General features: G+C 38.2%; 2 protein-coding genes across 13 annotated transcripts in view; one reads left to right on the plus strand and one right to left on the minus strand.

The window, feature by feature from the left end:
- Nucleotides 1–473: 473 nt before the first annotated feature.
- On the plus strand, nt 474–4,445 carry NQO1 (NAD(P)H quinone dehydrogenase 1). Its single transcript, XM_082370026.1, is given in 5 exon segments — nt 474–635; nt 638–821; nt 900–954; nt 3,959–4,064; nt 4,067–4,445. Coding segments are annotated over 5 exon segments (654 nt in total). The 5' UTR covers nt 474–524; the 3' UTR covers nt 4,265–4,445.
- A 5,918-nt stretch (nt 4,446–10,363) lies between these two features.
- The window catches only part of NFAT5 (nuclear factor of activated T cells 5), a gene marked incomplete at its 5' end in the record, with an annotated part of 207,370 nt that continues 199,039 nt past the window's right edge, over nt 10,364–18,694 (minus strand). For all 12 annotated transcript variants that reach the window (XM_082369762.1, XM_082369758.1, XM_082369767.1 and 9 more), the window contains one exon: nt 10,364–18,274. The remainder of the gene's footprint in view (nt 18,275–18,694) is intronic.

Below are 18,694 nucleotides of genomic sequence, written 5' to 3' on the forward strand. Positions count from 1 at the left end.
ATAGACACGCTGAAAAGCACACAAGTTCTAAGTGAATTTTCACAAATTGAACACACACTTGTGTAATCTGCACCCAGATCAAGAAACAGAATACGGCCAGCACCCCAAAAGCCCATTTGTCCCCTTCCAGTCACTATCCCCTGATGGAGGGTAACTGCTATACTGACTTCTAACACCTTACATTAGTTTTCTAAGGGGATAATTTTATTTTCATGCAGATGGCTGCTTAAGTATGCCAACACCATTTATTAAATTAGCTACTGTTTTCCCAGTGAGTTAAAATGCCTCCTTTGATTGCTGGTACTTGTAAGGAGAAAATATAGTTTTTGATGCAGTGGATGGATTGCATAACCCAATGTCTAACAAAGTCACGTCTTCCATTATGGATCCCAGCTGGGCTCCCCTGTAGCCGGAGCTTTGCTGGTTGGTGACTGATTTTCTCCATGTGCCTTGTGTGTGTCTAAATAGTTAGAAAAGCACTGATCCTACTGGCCCACTCAGAGAGGACATCCTTCAACTACACCATGAAGGAGGCCGCCGTAGAGGCTTTGAAGAGGAAAGGATGGGAGGTCACTGTGTCGGACCTATATGCCATGAACTTCAATCCCGTCATCTCCAGAAACAACATCACAGGTGGGAGCAGCTCTCCCCTTTAATTAGGTCTTTGTGGAACTTCTCACCTGTGGGTTCTCTGGCCCCGCCTTGGCCCCTCTGGCGTCAGCCTCTCTTTTTCCTCTCTGCAGGTAAACTGGAGGACCCCGGGAACTCTCAGTATCCTGCCGAGTCTGTTCTAGCTTATAAAGAAGGCCGTCTGAGCCCAGATATTTTTTTTTCTCTTTTTTTTTCTTCTTTTTTTATTTTTTAATTTTTTTGTTTTTTTTATTGTTTTTTGAGCCCAGATATTGTGGCCGAACAAAAGAAGCTGCAAGCCACAGACCTTGTGATTTTTCAGGTGTGGTTAAGACATCAAAAGGGGTGTTGGGACACTTGCGTTCTTTTTGTCCTAGACCTGGCACCTAATTAACTATGTAATCTTAGGAAAGTTAACATCCACTTGACCGCATTCTCTGTAGAGAAGGGTGATTACTTCAAAGGCCCAGTATTACACAGATTTACAGATGTCGTGAATCCGGCTGTATTATTACTCTTTGAAAATATGACTGTGATGGTAGAGATGACATGTGAGCCTTGAGCTTTTTTTCCCCAGTATGTTTAATCTTTTTCTTCAGTTAGTTATTTCTTGTGGAATCACTCAAGTTTGCAATTCTCCCCCGCCCCGTCTCCATAAGCATCCTGAAAATAGTTTGTGGAGCTGCTATCTGGAGGATTTGGACTCCATAGAAAGTTCAATTAATTAATTCCCCTGAAGGGTCACTGAAAACGAGATACCTGAATTGGGCAGAGAATGATATTCATGTCCCCGTGGATACCCTGCAGAGAGTACATGGAGCCACTGCCACCAGTGGAGATGGAAAGCACTGCCTTCTTATTCTGTAAAAGAAAAGTCATTACTTTCCACATCTCCTTGGTGACAGGAAGTTAATGAAACAGCCCCAGGGTAAAGAACACAAAGGTCCCCCTCCCATCTGCTGTTTATGTTACTTCATACATTGGCTCCTCTGAGCCTCACAGTATGACTCTGCAGAAGTACCAGCCTGGAAGATGGTACACAGAGGGGCAGGCCCAGGATTCCATACTCCTGGGTGTGGCAAATCAGGTGAAGGTTGTCATGGTAACACAAAATCAGTGCTGACTGCTGGTGTCTAGGTGGAGTTATTTGTTGTTTTTTTATCTATCTCCTCACACTGCTAGGCATGTATCTAGGCTTGTAATCCAGGAGGTCTCAAAATGTTTCTTGTATAGTTTTGGGTGTCTGAAAAATGAAGACAGACTGACTTTTTTATTATGGACAATTTCAAACATACATAAAGAAGAGAAAATAGTAAAATGATGCATCCACCATCCAGCTTTAACTCTCAGTATCCCCTCACCCCTGTTTTTTCCTGGAGTATTTTAAAGAAAATCCTGAACATCATGTCAAAATATCTATAAAAATATCTATTAAAAATTTTGGGAGAGACATGCATCTCTCCCAAAGGGACCTGGAGCCTGATTTTGGTATCTAATTGTGCTCAAAACTCTGCCTCAGGACAGAATCTACCTAGAATCCAGGTGTTAGAAAAAGCAGAACCATCAACCTACCCGGAAAGGTCCCTTGTCATACACGGCAGCATACGAGTAAGCAAACTCCCCTATGAGCACTCGCTCAAACCAGCCTTTCAGGATGGCAGGGATTCCAAACCACTGCAGGGGGAACTGTGGGACAGAGGACAAAGAGGTCAGATGGGGAACACCCCCAAAATAGAAGACTTAGGGTGCTTAGCTGCTGCCCATGATGTCACCGAGGGGCAAACTTTCTTCAGGACCTGTCATCCCTTCTGGAGGAGTTAGCACATTCAAGAAAAGAAAATTTTAAAGAAAAGAAATTTTTGTCCTTGGTCAGTCAACTTGACACTCCTGTTTCTGCCTAAAAATACAAATATTGGGTGGGTGTGAAGAAAGCCACATGCAATAAGATTTGCTTCTATGAAATCACGTTTGGCAGCAAAGTCTGAACAGCAAGGATTGCAGGCAAAGTTGGCTTCAGTGTGTGTTGCCTAAATCAATATTTTCCCAAGAGCTTGCTTTTGTGGGTGTGCTTTCAAAAATATGAAACCTGTACCTTGTGCTCACGGATTTAAAATCCTATCATTTAGAATAAACAGAACCACTCACATATGCAAACAAATGATCAGTGTGACTTAAGTTCATCAGGGAATTGCCATGAGAAAGACCTATTGGGCCTCTTGTCCTGGTAAAAGCTAAGGAAGGACATACCAGTATTTCTTCTTCTCCTTGACTCACTTAAAGGCAATGACAACAGGAACATGCCCAGAGGTTAAAAAACAAAACTAGGACAGAGAAAAAATTTTTAAGACTTGATAGTTCTCTCTTTGAAGGGTGGTTGACCTACAGGAAAGGGGATAAGGAAGTAGAGTTTTAGGACACGACTGAGAATGAAACCTGTATTCTCACCCTGAATCTGACAGTAATTTGCCTCATCAGTAAAGAGAGGGGCTTGAGTTATCTCTAGTAGCTTCTCACATTCTCACATTTATGACACTCCAATTGTGAGGGGCCAGATCTGCAGCTTTTAGGATAAATGTGCAGGTTGTTTAGGCAAGTAGATTTGGTCCCTGGTGAATGTTCTACAGTCAGGGCTGAAACAGAATTGGTTGGTTTGCCGGGTATTAAAAGTTTACTCTCTCAAGTTGTTCTTGGAGGGACTTCCCTGGTGGGGCAGTGGTTAAGACTCTGCGCTCCCAATGCAGGGGGCCCGGGTTCGATCTCTGGTCGGGGAACTAGATCCCACATGCATGCCGCAACTAAGGGTGTGTATGCTGCAACTAAGGAGCCCGCCTGCTGCAACTAAGACCCAGCGAAACCAAATAAATAAATAAATATTAAAAAAAGGGGCCACCTATAGGATTAGGGAATTAATATTAACATTGGAGAATAAATGGTAAGAATAATTTATTAAGACTTGTCTAGTAATGTGGGGAGGCAGAGAAATGCACATGTGCATGCCTTGGCAAGGGTCAGCTGCCAAGAAGCTGAAACTCACCCTTAGGTAATAGAACTTCGGGCACTTTTGGCAGAGAATCCCAGGCTGGCACAGTTTCAAGGTTTTCTTCATTCAAAGAAGAGCACAGCTGAATAGGTTAAAATAGGTAACAACTAGGTACAGAAAGCACAAGGTGAGAGGGTGGAGCTATGACCTAATTTTCCAGGGTGCCTCAGGCCTCCACATCAGGGTATTCTGTTGGGAAACCCAGATTAACTTTTGTTGTTTGTATATGGTACAAGGTCTGTGGGGTTTGACCTGTGACTCACCTCTGTGCTTTGTGTATCCCCAAAGTGGCACTCTGCATTTCTGTGGCTTCCAAGTCTTGGAACCTCAACTGACAAATAGCATTGGGCACACTCCCGAGGATGTCCGAATTCAGATCCTGGAAGGATGGAAGAAAAACGCCAGGAGAATATTTGGGATGAGATGCCACTGTATTTTGCTCCAAGTAGCCTCTTTGACCTAAACTTCCAGGCAGGATTCTTAATGAAAAAGGAGGTACAGGATGAACAGAAAAATAAGAAATTTGGCCTTTCAGTGGGCCATCACTTGGGCAAGTCCATCCCGATGGACAACCAGATCAAAGCCAGAAAATAAGATTCACGAGACTTGATTTCCTTCTAAAATATAGCCAAATCTAGATTTCTTTCTTGGGGTTCCTTGACTTGCTTTAGTTTTTAAGATTTGTGTTTTTCTTTTTCCACAAGGAATGGATAGAACAGACTATATTCATACATTTTTGTATAGTTTTGTTAAACATAACCGATTCTGTTTTTTTTTTTTAATTTATTTATTTATTTATGGCTGCGTTGGGTCTTCGTTGCTGCGTGTGGGCTTTCTCTAGTTGCAGCGAGTGGGGGCTACTCTTCGTTGCGGTGCACGGGCTTCTCATTGCAGTGGCTTCTCTTGTGCAGCACGGGCCCTAGGTGCGTGGGCTTCAGTAGTTGTGGCACGTGGGCTCAGTAGTTGTGGCACGTGGGCTCTAGAGCGCAGGCTTAGTAGTGGCGCATGGGCTTAGTTGCTCCGCAGCACGTGGGATCTTCCCGGACCAGGGCTCGAACCCATGTCCCCTGCATTGGCAGGCGGATTCTTAACCACTACGTCACCAGGGAAGTCCCAAATGTAACCAACTGCTATCGTGGCAAAATCTGATTAGGCTCAAAAGGCCTCTCAGGCTTAGGACGTAAAGCCAGAGAGAAAGGTGTAGAAAGATCCCAGACAGTATTCTTTAAGGTCCTCTACACAATTTAATTCCTCTCTTTAGAGGTACATTTTTAGGAATAAATCTGGCTAGAGAGCATTCAACTCCTCAATGATCTATTTTTCTTTTAATTACCTCTCTGTGGTTTATGGCAGAAGGGAATTGCTCAGAGAAAGAAATGACGAAATCTGTCTGACCTAAGGGACTTGTTTAGTAATTACTACTCTCTGCTTGTTTGTGATATATATTGGCTTTAATTACTACACAATGACTATTATGCCTAATATGAGTGTCATTCTCCTTCAGCTTCTGTTGTTTCTATACAGTGCACACAGACACCTTGAAATGAAAAGCTAAAAAAAACCTCTTTACTTCAATCTTCTAATTTAATGTCTGCAAATAAACCAACACCTCTAAACACTACATCTGCTACAATGAATGAATTCATAAAAGGAAACAGTACACCCAGTACCTAAAAACAGCTTGCCACAAACAGTACTTTATTTCAGATCCATATAACTAACCTTCTGGAAGTTTTTCCTGTATCATTGCTAAACTAATGACTTGCCTTTTAAGGATGTGTTTTGGTTTCATGAATTTAGGGACAAAATTGTAAGCCTAGAGTTTCATTAACTTTGGTGAACAATTTTGGCATAACATTCTAACTTCCTATTTAAATGATTGAGGTGCATCTCTACTCACTGTTGGTATAGCTTAAGTAGAAAATGATGAAAGAACACCCTCTTGTGGTGCATAGAAAGAAAACATGAGAAAATGATGCAAAGCAAGGTTGCATGAAACTGGGAACAACCTCTTACCTGCCAAGGAAATAATGGTGTCAGGCTGGAGAACCTCATGTGCCAGATGCCAGCAGGCACTGGGTATTCTTTCCACAATATCCACAATGGCAGATGGCTGGGTGCTTCAGTTTGAAAACATCTGAAAATATTTACTGTTGCCTTCATCTTCACTGCAGTTTTATGTAAGTTTCTAAAAGTTCCAAATGAAATAAATAAAATCCATTTCTACAAAACAGACCCACACTCACTGGTTTCAGAGAAGCTAGTGACAGAGGCATTCAGGCAAAAGTGGAATCTACTGGGGAAGAAGCGATCAGAGGATTCAGTGATAAATTGTGGCCAGAAGCCTATATGGTGACTTGGCTTGACAGCTTGCCCAATAGGGCTGCTTCATTCTGAATGGCAAGGGAACCTACTAAGATTGTCTCAGGGAATTTAAAGGACATTTAAGGAGATCCAGGAAAGAGAGCGGTATAGAAATCAAGAAAAGCACAGAATGCAATAAATAAATGCCAAGGAGCAATATTTATTCTGATTTGCCTGATTTATTCTGATTTATCTAATCAATGGGCCAGGCATTCTTCTAGGCACTGGGAATACAGCAGACAAAAAACCTAGCCTCATGAAGTTTGCATTCTAGTAAAGAATGATAGAAGAACAAATGTCAGTCAGGTGGTGATAAACGCTAGGAAGGAAGAGCAGGGTAAGAGGGTTAGAGATGGGATACGAGTTTTATACAGGGTGGTCAAGAAAGATCTCTCCTATAAGGTTATATTTGGGCAAAGCCCTGATAAAGTGAGAGAGTGATACATGTAGGTCCCTGAAGGAAGAGCATGCCAGGAGTGATGTGAGTGCAAACCCATGAGGCAGCAGCATGATCAGTATGCTTTAGGGAGAGCAAGGAAGTTAGTGTGACTAAAGCACAGAAAGCAAGAGAGGGCTAGGTCAGACACAAAGCTGGAATCAGACCACAAAGGGCATTACAAGCATTGTGAAATGTAGAGATAGGAAGTCACTAGAGGGTTTTGAGCAGAGGTGTAACATATGACTTATGTTTAAATCTGGCTGGTATGTGAAGAATCAAGTATAAGGGGCAATGATAGAAGCAGGGAGAATTGTTGGGAAGCTGTTATGACAAGCTAGGCAACAAATGCTTTGGATCAAAGTGATAGCAATAGATGTATTGAGAAGTGGTTGGATTCTGGAAGTATTTCAAAGGTCAGAGTAACAGGATTTGATGATGGATTGGATCAAGGTCAAAAAACAAACCAACCAACCCTCAAAGGTATTTTGGCTTAAACAATTGGAAGAACGGAGATTCCATTTGCTCAGATGGGGAAGAATCTGGAAAGAGTACTGGCAGCAGAAGTTGGGAGTGGGAAGGGGAGAATCAAAATTTCACTTCAGACATGTTATTTCTGAGATGCCTGTTAAGACTGTCAAGTAGATAATTCGATAATAGGAACCTGGAGTTAAAGAACTTATGGCTGGAGATATACATTTGGAAATTTTCAACACATAATCTATTAAAGCAATCTGACTGGATGAGCGCACCTAAAAATTGAGTTATGATAGAGAAGAGATCTGATGATTGACTTCTAGGGTTCTCCAATGTTAGTAGGTCAAGAAGACGAGAATGGAAAAGGCCAGTGAAGCAGGAGAGATGAGTGCGGTGTCCTGAAAGCCAAGTGAAGAAAGTGTTTCAAAGAGTGTCATATACTGTTGATAAACTGAGTGAAACAGCCCTCAGAATTGACTTTTGGGTGGCCATTGGTGATGCTGATGAGCTATTTCAGTAGAGCAGGGTGATAAAACCTGATTGGAATGGGTTCAAGAGGATGAATGAAAGGAGAGAAAGTGGAAATAGTATGTATGGGGGATGTGTGGTCAAAGAAAATTGTTTCATATTTTTAAGAGATGAGGGACATTACAGAAAATTTATATACCAGTGGGTATGACTCAGAGAGAAAGGTTTTGATGCTGGAGAAAGAGGACAATTATATATGTATACGTATAACTGAATCACTTTGCTGTACACCTGAAACTAACACAACATAAAATCAACTATAATCCAATATAAAATAAAAATTAAATTAAAAATTAAAAAAAGAAAGAGGACAATCAAAGGAACAGGAGCATGTATTTGAAAAAGCAAAAGGATATGGATCCAGTGCACCAGAGGCAGAAGAGCAAAGTAGCAACAGGACTGGTACACTTATTAGGCACATAGCTCCTGTGTGCCAGGAACTAAGCAGTTTTACACTGATTAATTTACTTAATTCTTGTAACAACCCTAAGAGGATCATTCATTTTTCTTTCCACTTTATAAATAAAGAAATTGAGGAATGGAGAGGTTAAACAGTAGGTATAGGAGCCAGAACTTCACCCAAGCAGGCAAACTCAAGAGCCTATGCTTTTGGACTTCCCTGGCGGCGCAGTGGTTAAGAATCCGCCTGCCAATGCAGGGGACACGGGTTCGAGCCCTGGTCCAGGAAGATCCCACATGCCTCGGAACAACTAAGGCCGTGTGCCACAACTACTGAGCCTGCGCTCTAGAGCCCCCAAGCCACAACTACTGAGCCCATGCGCCCTAGAGCCCGCGTGCCTAGAGCCCGTGATCCGCAACGAGAAGCCACCACAATGAGAAGCCCGCGCACCACAATGAAGAGTAGCGCCCGCTCGCCGCAACTAGAGAAAGCCCGCGCGCAGCAACTTAGACCCAACGCAGCCAAAAGTAAATAAATTTATTTAAAAAAAAAAAAGAGCCTATGCTTTAAATACTATACAGGCAGGGACAATGACAACATGAAATAGAGCACAAGAGTAGTAATCAATTGTCTTCCTGAGAGAAAGACCATTAAGTGTTGCTGTCGAGAAACTATAGCTTCTTTTATACTTCCAGAGTCCCTCTGTGTCCTGAGCAGGGATAAATGATGTTCGGTTCTTTTACAGGCCTAATTATATGGCTGCTGAGAATTGTCTGCTCCTCACAAGATAATACAGCAGGACTCTTACCAGCTTGGAGTAAAGCAGGACAGCTATCTCCCTTGTTCTGCACACTGTAACTTAAATTATGTAACCCAGGATTGCATCAGCCTTTCCGGCAGCCACTCATATGCAGTCCCATTTTCGGATCAGTCTTTTGCCCACATACGCTGTTTTTTGGACCCCAGTACTTTTTTTTTTTTTTTTTTAATTAATTTATTAATTTATTTATTTGTTTATTTTTGGCTGTGTTGGGTCTTCGTTTCTGTGCGAGGGCTTTCTCTAGTTGCGGCGAGCAGGGGCCACTCTTCATCGCGGTGCGCGGGCCTCTCACTATCGCGGCCTCTCTTGTTGCAGAGCACAGGCTTCAGACGCGCAGGCTCAGTAGCTGTGGCTCACGGGCCTAGTTGCTCCGCGGCATGTGGGATCTTCCCAGACCAGGGCTCGAACCCGTGTCCCCTGCATTAGCAGGCAGATTCTCAACCACTGCGCCACCAGGGAAGCCCGGACCCCAGTACTTTTGATATTTATACTTATTTAATTTCATTTGGTTTTTTTTTTTTTTTTAAATAAATTTATTTATTTATTTTTGGCTGCATTGGGTCTTCGTTGCTATGCGCGAGCTTTCTCTAGTTGCGGTGAGCGGGGGCTACTCTTCATTGCGGTGCGCGGGCTTCTCGTTGCGGTGGCTTCTCATTGCGGTGGCTTCTCTTGTTGCGGAGCACGGGCTCTAGGCGCGCGGGCTGCAGTAGTTGTGGCACGAGGGCTTAGCTGCTCCGCGGCATGTGGGATCTTCCCGGACCAGGGCTCGAACCCGTGTCCCCTGCATTGCAGGTGAATTCCTAACCACTGCTCCACCAGGGAAGCCCAATTTCATTTGGTTATTACTCCTTTCCAGTGCTGCTGAAGTCAATAAATGCCAAAAGACAATTTTTAAACATATTTAGAACAATGGCAGCATTGTTGTCACTTTAAACTCCTAAAGTGACAATTCATTTAGATATATACATTTGGATGTGTTAAAAAATTCAGTCACTTTCACAGAATCAACAGACACTGTCTATATTTGATAAGAAGGTATAAGCATACTGTTTAAAGCAGTGCTTCTGAAGCTTCAGTTATTTACATATCACATACATGATATTCATGTATCACCTGTATTAGTATTTATTTAGTATTTGTCTTTGACTCACATTTCCCCACAGTCTAGTAAGTAGACACATTATATATTTTTCTAATGTACATCCAAACCTTATATATATATGTTTAAAAATAATGTTTACCCATGTATCACCTGAAATCATTTTGGGTACCACTAGTGATATATGTACCACATTCTGATATATATAGATGTAAATTACTTACAGAAAAATAAAAAGAGATTGCCTCTGGATGTGGGACTGAGGGCTGGAGAGACTTGGTTTTCATCAAAAGTACCTCCATAATACAAGATTTGTCACCACATGTATATATTGTTTTACTAAACATGAAACATTTAAACTAAGTAAAACAAATAAAAATTCTATTACACTAAGTCACTTGGTACACTGCCTGGTACAATGTAACTATTCAAAAATATTTCTATATTTCATACCTTTTCCTACTGATTTTTTAAGTTCAATCACATACTCATGTCGCTCAAAACTGACATTCACGGATATGACTTCATTCATAAAATCTGAGGAAAAAAGACAGTTAACTACTACAAAATGAAAACTTTCAATGTTTTATTTTTGACTGCAGCTGTTTACAGAAATATAGTTGCAAGTATACAAATGTTCCAATAGAAGCAAAATATCTTTTTAATATTTAACAAGTTATCACAGATAGCTAAAAACATAGATGCAAATGAAATTCCCTCAGAGAATAAACTGAAAATATCTGGTGTCAGTGCTCTGAAATCCCAACTATGAAAGCCATATACACAAAAATGTAACCCTTACTTACATCATTGCAGGACAATGGAAGAAGGCAGTTCAGTGGTTGATCAGTGTGCTCAAGCAAATAAAATTAAATTAAAAAATTAAATGGCAGAATGGTAGCTAAACCACTTGAGAACAGGTTAATAACATAACTGTAGTATATTCATTAAAAGACTAAGTAAAAGAAATGAATGAAACAGTAAAAACTGTCAAAAAAAAGTAATAAATACTTGGAGCTTATCAATTCAGTGTAAGGGAACAAGGTGAGCAGATACATTCATTAGATCGAAGGAAATTAGCTCAGTATCACTGGAATCAGTTTGTCGCTATGAAAGTCATAAACACTTCCATGCAGGACAGTTCTTTATTGGACACAGTCTGATTCCAAAGCCACTCTCAAACATCTGAGATGTGTGTGTGTGTGTGTGTGTGTGTGTGTGTGTGTGTGTGTGCGCGCGCGCGCTGTCCTGAGGTTCGTTAGCTAAAATAATAATAATAATAATACAAACTATTTCAAATCAGGCAAGTTACTTCTGGAAAAAACAAAAAACAAAACAGGGTGATACGGTTAAACACAGAGCCTTTAAAGGAAATATTACAAGTCGGAGTTGAACAGAATTGTGGTATGGTATAATGCTTTGGATATACAAATACAGTATGCAATAAAGTGGGGAAGAGGGGAAGGGTAACAAGAAAGGAGGAATGTAGCTAGAGCATCTCCCAACAGCTTGCCTATGTATTTCCAGCACCAAAGTTTGCAGAGTAAGCCACTTGTATTTCCACCGCTAGTTTTAAGCAAAGACAGCAGTGGTGATTTTCATAAAGTGAGTATACAATTATTTTCATTTTGAAATGTTCACTATTCTTACATGAGTTTATTAATTGGTGATTTGTAAACACCAACAATTACGGAGGTACTGAATTATACAGGGAGATTAAAATGAATGAATAAATCTACTCATCTTATGGTTAGTTTACATTTAACAGGATGCATATAACTGGGAAGGGAGAAATGCTCAAATTAAATAATACAGTGTCTTGTTTAACATCTTGTCTGAAGCATAAGTTACAAGGATAGTTATATTTCTAGTGCATCAATTCTCATACAAAGCAAGCTATTTTAAAAGAAGATTTATCTATTAAAAAAAGAAATTAAATAAGGTGCTTTGTTGATCTGGCTAGCTATGTTGTTTAATAGCTCAGATACAAATGTAAATATAAGGAATGACAAATAATTTTGTTCTGAGAGTTGGTCTAGCTGGGCCAAAATTGTGGTCTGCTGGTAAAGTAAGAGGCAATGAAAAGAAAGCTTTTATTATCACTGCCCACAATGTATCCATTTTATGGATAAACAGGAGACTTTAGCACCCGTCAATTGTATTAGCTACTTAACTGTCATAATAGTTAAAATAAACACAGAACATTGCACCTATATATTTAAATCAGTCATTTAATGTAAACTTTTTAGTAAGTGGTATGAAAATGCCAAACTAAGTTAACTGAATTATCAATAACTAGACTAATTGTGTATGTACATAAAATATACTGTATTTCTATAGGCAGTACTGAGAATAAATTATCATTGCCAATAAATGATTATAGATAACCAGGTTAAACTGAATTTACATTAAAAACAATGTATAACTGTGTCTGTGTGAGTGGGAAAAAAAAGCCCTTTCTAGATCTTACTGTATACAGTTTACACCAGTGGTTCTCAAACTTTAGCATGTATCAGAATCACCTGAAGGGCTTGTTAAAAAACAGATTGCTGAGTCCCACTCCAGAGTTTCTGATTCACTATGTCTGGGATAAGGCCCAAGATTTTGCATTTTTAACTAGTTCCCAGGTGATACGGATGTTGGCTGGTGGGCTGAGGACCACACTTTGAGAACCATTGGTTTATACATCCTATATATGTAGAAAACTATATACTATAATGCTATTAATATGAAACAAAAAATATAGGAAGAGGGCTGGTTTTAATTAACTCTCAAACATATAATTAGAAAGCTGAACATTTTAATGTTTCTAAAATGATTTTCTGAAGTGTAATAATTTCCCCTTATAGTCAGTTACATTTCAAAGTCTTAAGTCCTACTATACATTTTAGAGAATATTCCCATAACATACCAAGTTGGCTATCCAAAATAAAAAGGGACATAAATATTCTAAACAGTTAAGATATACTCATCAAGAAGGAATCATCACTATACAGCATTCCTGACTTCTTTGGAATGATTAAAGTGCATAATATCATTAGGGTATCGAGAATATTGCATAAAGGTTTGCAGTCTTTAGTGCCACTAACAGTCATGGAAATACTCACATGGGGAAAGCAACTCTATCCCTAAGCTACTACTCTCCTGACCTGTTTGTTGCTGATGGCTCTTTCTTCAGGCACCACCACTATGGTAAGGAGCTGGAACATAGGCAAAATTAACAAAAAACAGAGGGATACTCAATCCAACTGTATTTGGCTGCAAGGAATTATTTTAGTTCTGGAGGGACTCAGATACAACTTCATTTCCTTTGACACTACTTTTCATAGGCAGATTTCTAAAGTTCTGATGGACAAGAAGTACACTATAATGAATTATTTGACTCCGTATGGTTAGAAAAATTGACCTTACTAAGCTTTACCTAAACTATGTGTTAGTGATTTATTTTCACCCATCTTATAATAAAGATCAGAGAAGGTGCTTCAAACACTTCCTCTCTGAAATATAACTGTCCACATTTGTGTACATAGTCTCACATATAGTAAAATTTTCGATAGCATTCAGATAAGACCTATTATTAGTTGGTCAAGATGAAGACAAATTTAGCTAATTTCTATAAAGGCTAAATAGTATAATTTTGTGATCTTTTACGTAGCCTCCTTCAAAGAAACAATTCTAGTTATGTATCTTTTCTGTTCCTCTTATGCCAAAGGGCGTTAGAAAGTTATGAAGTTGTTTCTATTGTGATCAAGAATGGAGAAAAGAATGACTAAATAGAAAAAATGAAAGTTGAGACTATTAAAGGCATTTGCTATGTGTTTTTGGCAACAATGAAAAATGAAATTACAAGAAAGGGGCACTAACATGGTAAAAAGGCACTTTTCCATAAGCATTTAATCTAGATATAAAATATTAATTTAAAAAAATTTCCTGAAAGAGAAAGTGGAGTAAAAATAGAATTTTATTAATAAATGAGGCTAGAATGACACGAAAACAAATGGGGATTAAAGAAGTAATTAGAGTACTGGGACAATTCACAAATGATATTCTAGGTATTATTCTGATATTTACTACAGTATGAACATTATCTTCATGATATAGCTCTAGTGACACAAATAAGCAGAGAAGAAAACCTTTTTTTAATACATGTTGTGAGATTCTAAAGCTGATGAACTATATACAGTCTCTCTCTCTCTCATTAAGGCTCTCCATATAACCAAAGGCATGCAGACATAATGTGGCTGTCTTGGTTAGGGATGAAGCCTGTGGTCATGAAGCAGAGTAAAGCTAAAAGGTCTCATATAATTTTCAATTAATTAGAAAAAAATCAACTGGAAAACAGATACTAGAACAGAAATTCTCACCAGAAAGATGAAACATTCTCAAATTACTCCTAGTGAATATTTATAAACCATGCTGAATTTGAGATTTTGATTATTAAAGCATTTAATTTCTGGTCTATAATTGTTGATGCATCTAAACAGATTTCACTTTTCCAAAATAAGCATCTATAATGGCTTAAATGGTCAAAAGGAATTATTATCTTAGTTCTGGAGGGACTCAAATATAACTTCTTTTCTCATTGCCTTTGACACAATTTTTCCTCGGCAGATTAACTGAGGTTCTGATGGGCAAGAAATGCACTATAATGAAATTCCCAACTACAGCATATATAGTATTACAAAAAAAAGAAAGGAAGGAAGGTCCCTCATTAATACTGCTTCTATAATAAACAAAGCCCTTTAAAAACCTGTTCTAGGGAGACTGGCGAAAACAGATTTGCATTGGTTAGATAACAACATGATACTCTATTTGTAATTAGAGTAAGGTAACATGATAAAGCTCAGAAGCAAAATATGACTTCTAATTATTTTCTCCCATGTTGGTGTGGATATATAATGGAATGACAATAAGGAATAAAACACACACACACACACACACGCACACTCATGCAGACACACAGGTAAGCTCCAAGCATTAATGTGAGTTGCTAAAAGCAAGAACAATTGAATGTAACAATAAAAAGGAATAAAATGTGGTTTATAGTTTATTTAGGTCCTTCTGCCGTAAGTAAATTTAATAAATTGTTGTTTCCAAGGCCTCTGTTGGCTCATGGAGTCTCTCCTATATGTAGATAGAACTTGTAACAGTAATCTTGAAACTGCATTATTAGCACAAGTATCAACCACTGACCACTAAGCTAACTCTTCAATAAGAAGACGAACACTTTTTGTAACCAAATAGTATGTTCTGAATGCTATACTTAACATTGACCTTTTAGGGGTAAGGAACACTTAACAATGTAAAAAAAAAAAATCCATCATTATTGAATAAGAATATGGTATCTTAGCACAGCCCTTGTACAAATAACCACAAAACTTATGAAAATAAAAATTGGGTTTTCTGCCTCCATCCAATCAAACCACTACAGTTCAGGTGTATGTTCTGTTCTAAACTTAGATATTATAAAACAGAAAATTGGTCCCTGGTGACTTGGCATTGGCAATCAGCATTTTACAATGATAAACTTCTTGCTAAATAACAGAAGTCAGCACCCAAGCCAGACTTCTTGCCACCACTTTATCCATACAGCAGTGTTAACATTCTAACTGGAACTTGATGAACAAATAGACTTCCTGAGTCTCCTGTATAATCTCTTGGGAAAAAATTCAGAAAACTCAGAAATAAACTTACAGCATTTTATTTCTACTTCTTATTTTTATACCAGTGGATAAGCTTACTGACATGAGTCAACCCTCTGCAGTTAAGAGTTTTACATTTTAAAACTGAAGCACTGGATTGTGTGGTCCTTCTCATACCCTGAACTATACTGGGTAAATTTTCCTGATGGGGTGGGGAGAGAGAGATATATTGAGGAAAATGCTTTTGGTTTAGAGAATTTATAAAGTAGCTCTGGATATTACAAGATGGGGAAAATGTTATTAAAATTCCAAACATGGGGTTTTTTTTAGTGTCTTTATAAATAAAAGGCATAGAATACAGAAAGCCAATTAATAATAACAATAACAACAATAATAAAATATTAAATATATAGTGAGCAAAGACTGAATGGCTCATTCTTGTGAAACTCCACTTGACACAACTGCCTGGATGGGTTTCCTTACTCTAACGTTTTGCTGAGTGAAAGATCCAGCGAACACACAGTGAGCTGCCTTTAGCCCACTAATCACATCAAGGAACCGCCTGATGGAATGGCCACAGATGAAAAGGTCATTTGTTTCAAAAGATACTTAAATACTCAATAGAGACATAACAAACCCCCCCTCACTTTTATCAGACGCCACGTTGTGGTAGAACATCAGACAAACTCACAAATTTACCACAAAAATGTGTGGCAAAAAAAGAATAGTTTATATATATGTATATATATAAATTTCTATATTTATGCCAATGTACTCACTCAGTACAAATAGCAAAATAGTATACCATTTCCTAAATACAAAATATAGCTTTCCAAAAAAATGAAACACACATTAGATATAAACCATCCAAAACTTGAACGATTGAAAACTGTATTCAAAATTAAATGACCCAGAGTAGGTCTCTTTCTGAAAAGTTCCCTTCATATCGGCAAGAAGCCTGTACTACTGAAAACATAATTCAATGCCTCTCAATCAGAGAGAGAAAGAAAGGGTTGGGGGTGGAGGGAAGAATAAATGAGAACAAAGAGAAAAAACAAATTAAAGAAGAGCACAAAGAACCACGGAAGACCATCACAAAAAGGGGGAAAAATCTGACTGTATAAACAAAACCAACACCACAATTCCACAAAGTTCAGCTAAATGTATTGGATAGAAAAAATAAAAATAAAAAACAGAATTGTAGCCTTCAACAAACAATTAACAGGCTATTTTTTTGTACACTTAAAAAATAAATGAAATGGACAAGAATACCAAAACATCTTATCTACATATAGAAGCCACACACAATTTGGCCTTAAACTGTATTAACAGCTTTCTACATGCCAGAAGGAGAGTAAGACATAAGCATGTGTCCAGACAACAGGTTGTAGAGAGAAGCAGGCATCCCATGGGTGGTGAGAACACCCAAATCTGTATAACTAATGCTACAACTGCAAGTTCTGGAGTGTGTTATTTTGCTCTCTATAGATGTAACACAAATTAATTCTTCATATTAAGTCAATGATATGACCCTGTAAAGCCTAAGGCTTGTGGGAACCATCAGATAAGTGACCACTTCAAACTGTAAAGCACTGAGGTGACAAGTGAGTTACACTCACTGCAGCTCAGGGAGAAGTGATGTTTCAAGAAATTTTAGTTTGTCTTTTTTTTTTCAGATTAACATTTATACTGTTTCCTATTAGAGGGAAAAATTTGAAGACTTCAGAACAGCACCGTTCATGGAAAAAAAAATGCATTGTTTCTTGTTTCTCAGGAGTCAGCTCCCTTCATTCTTGAAAGGATACCCCCCGGCCTGTGCTGCAGGAGTTGCTGGGTTACCCCAGATCAAAGTGGTCTTTTCATTTAAGTTACTACAGGATCACAAAGCTAGTAGTATATTACTAATTGTCTAAAATAAAGTGAAGAAGAGGAGAAGAATAGTATCGCTGAACATAAAAAGGGAATACCAGTTCAAGACTGGGATAAGAAGAAAACAGACTTGAATTACTCTGTCAGTTTTAACTATTGTAGGAGGATATCAGAACATAATTTACCATATATTATCCCCTTCATTTTTAAATAGAGCAAGATGTTTATATTTTTCTACGCACAGTTATGGCTAAAACCCTTAACAGAAACACAGAGAATTAACAACTCTCTGAAAAATAAAATCAATAGCATTCCAGCTGTTCCCAGTTTGTAATAGCATTCCAGCTGTTCCCAGTTTGTAAGTTGTCTGTGATAAAGAGTCCTCTTATCTGTGTAGAGCTCTTAATACAGCTTACCTGTCAGAATGTTACCCCCTCAGTTTCTCTATTAAAAACTGAATAAAGATTGCTTCACTTTGGCCAATAGCTGTGCTTTTTATATTGAAAAATCACAGCCTAAGTTATGATTTGAACTTTCCTTTTTCAAAAGCCACTACTTGACTAAATGCAGGAAAGAAAATCTGAATGAAGAACAAAAGTAAACATGAAACATGAATTATTTTCTAATAGCAATAATAACTGAGTGATCCAGCTTATCAATTTAAACTGTATTTTTAAAGAAATAATGCCTAGGAAAATAGCAACAATTAATTCTGTCAGCTGGAAACTCAAATAGATTCTCAGTCATCACTGTTATTAGGAATATAAAATAAAAAGATGTTAACAATGGTGGTTAATCACTGCAATAGGCAGCATAGGTGTGCTCTTTTGCAGTCAGAGTAAAATCCATCCATTTATTCAATCACAGTTTTTCATATTTTGTTTTCTTCTTAAAGTAACAGTTCAATAATCCTCATGGAATCACAAGATCTCAGGGTATCTTGAAATCAGGATTTTCTTCATGGAATTTCTAAAAAAAAGAAGTTTAATATAACTCAATAGGGAGGGAAAGCCTTTACAAAGTTCCCGTAGCCCTGAATGATCCCAAAGTATATTAAAGTACTACAAATGATACTTTATCATATTTATACTGTCAGACTTTTCAGATTCAATATTTATTTCCTGAGGAATAGAGATATGAGACATAATTATATCTGATATATAGTACATTCATCAGATGTTCTGTCATTCCAAGGAAAAGAAGCTTAGAGCCAGAAGGAATGCCCAGTATTAACAATATGACCTAAGCTATCATTCAGAGTAATTTATTTAGGGTAAAAAAGTACCATCTTGTGAGAAAGCCATATTTTAAAAGATCAGAGTCCTAACAGTGTTATTACTTAACTCAAATCTGCTAAGAATAATAAAATTTATTGATGCTTTTCAATAA

The sequence above is a fragment of the Balaenoptera borealis genome (assembly GCF_965194805.1).
Source record: "Balaenoptera borealis genome assembly, chromosome: 19".
Classification (NCBI taxonomy): domain Eukaryota; kingdom Metazoa; phylum Chordata; class Mammalia; order Artiodactyla; family Balaenopteridae; genus Balaenoptera; species Balaenoptera borealis.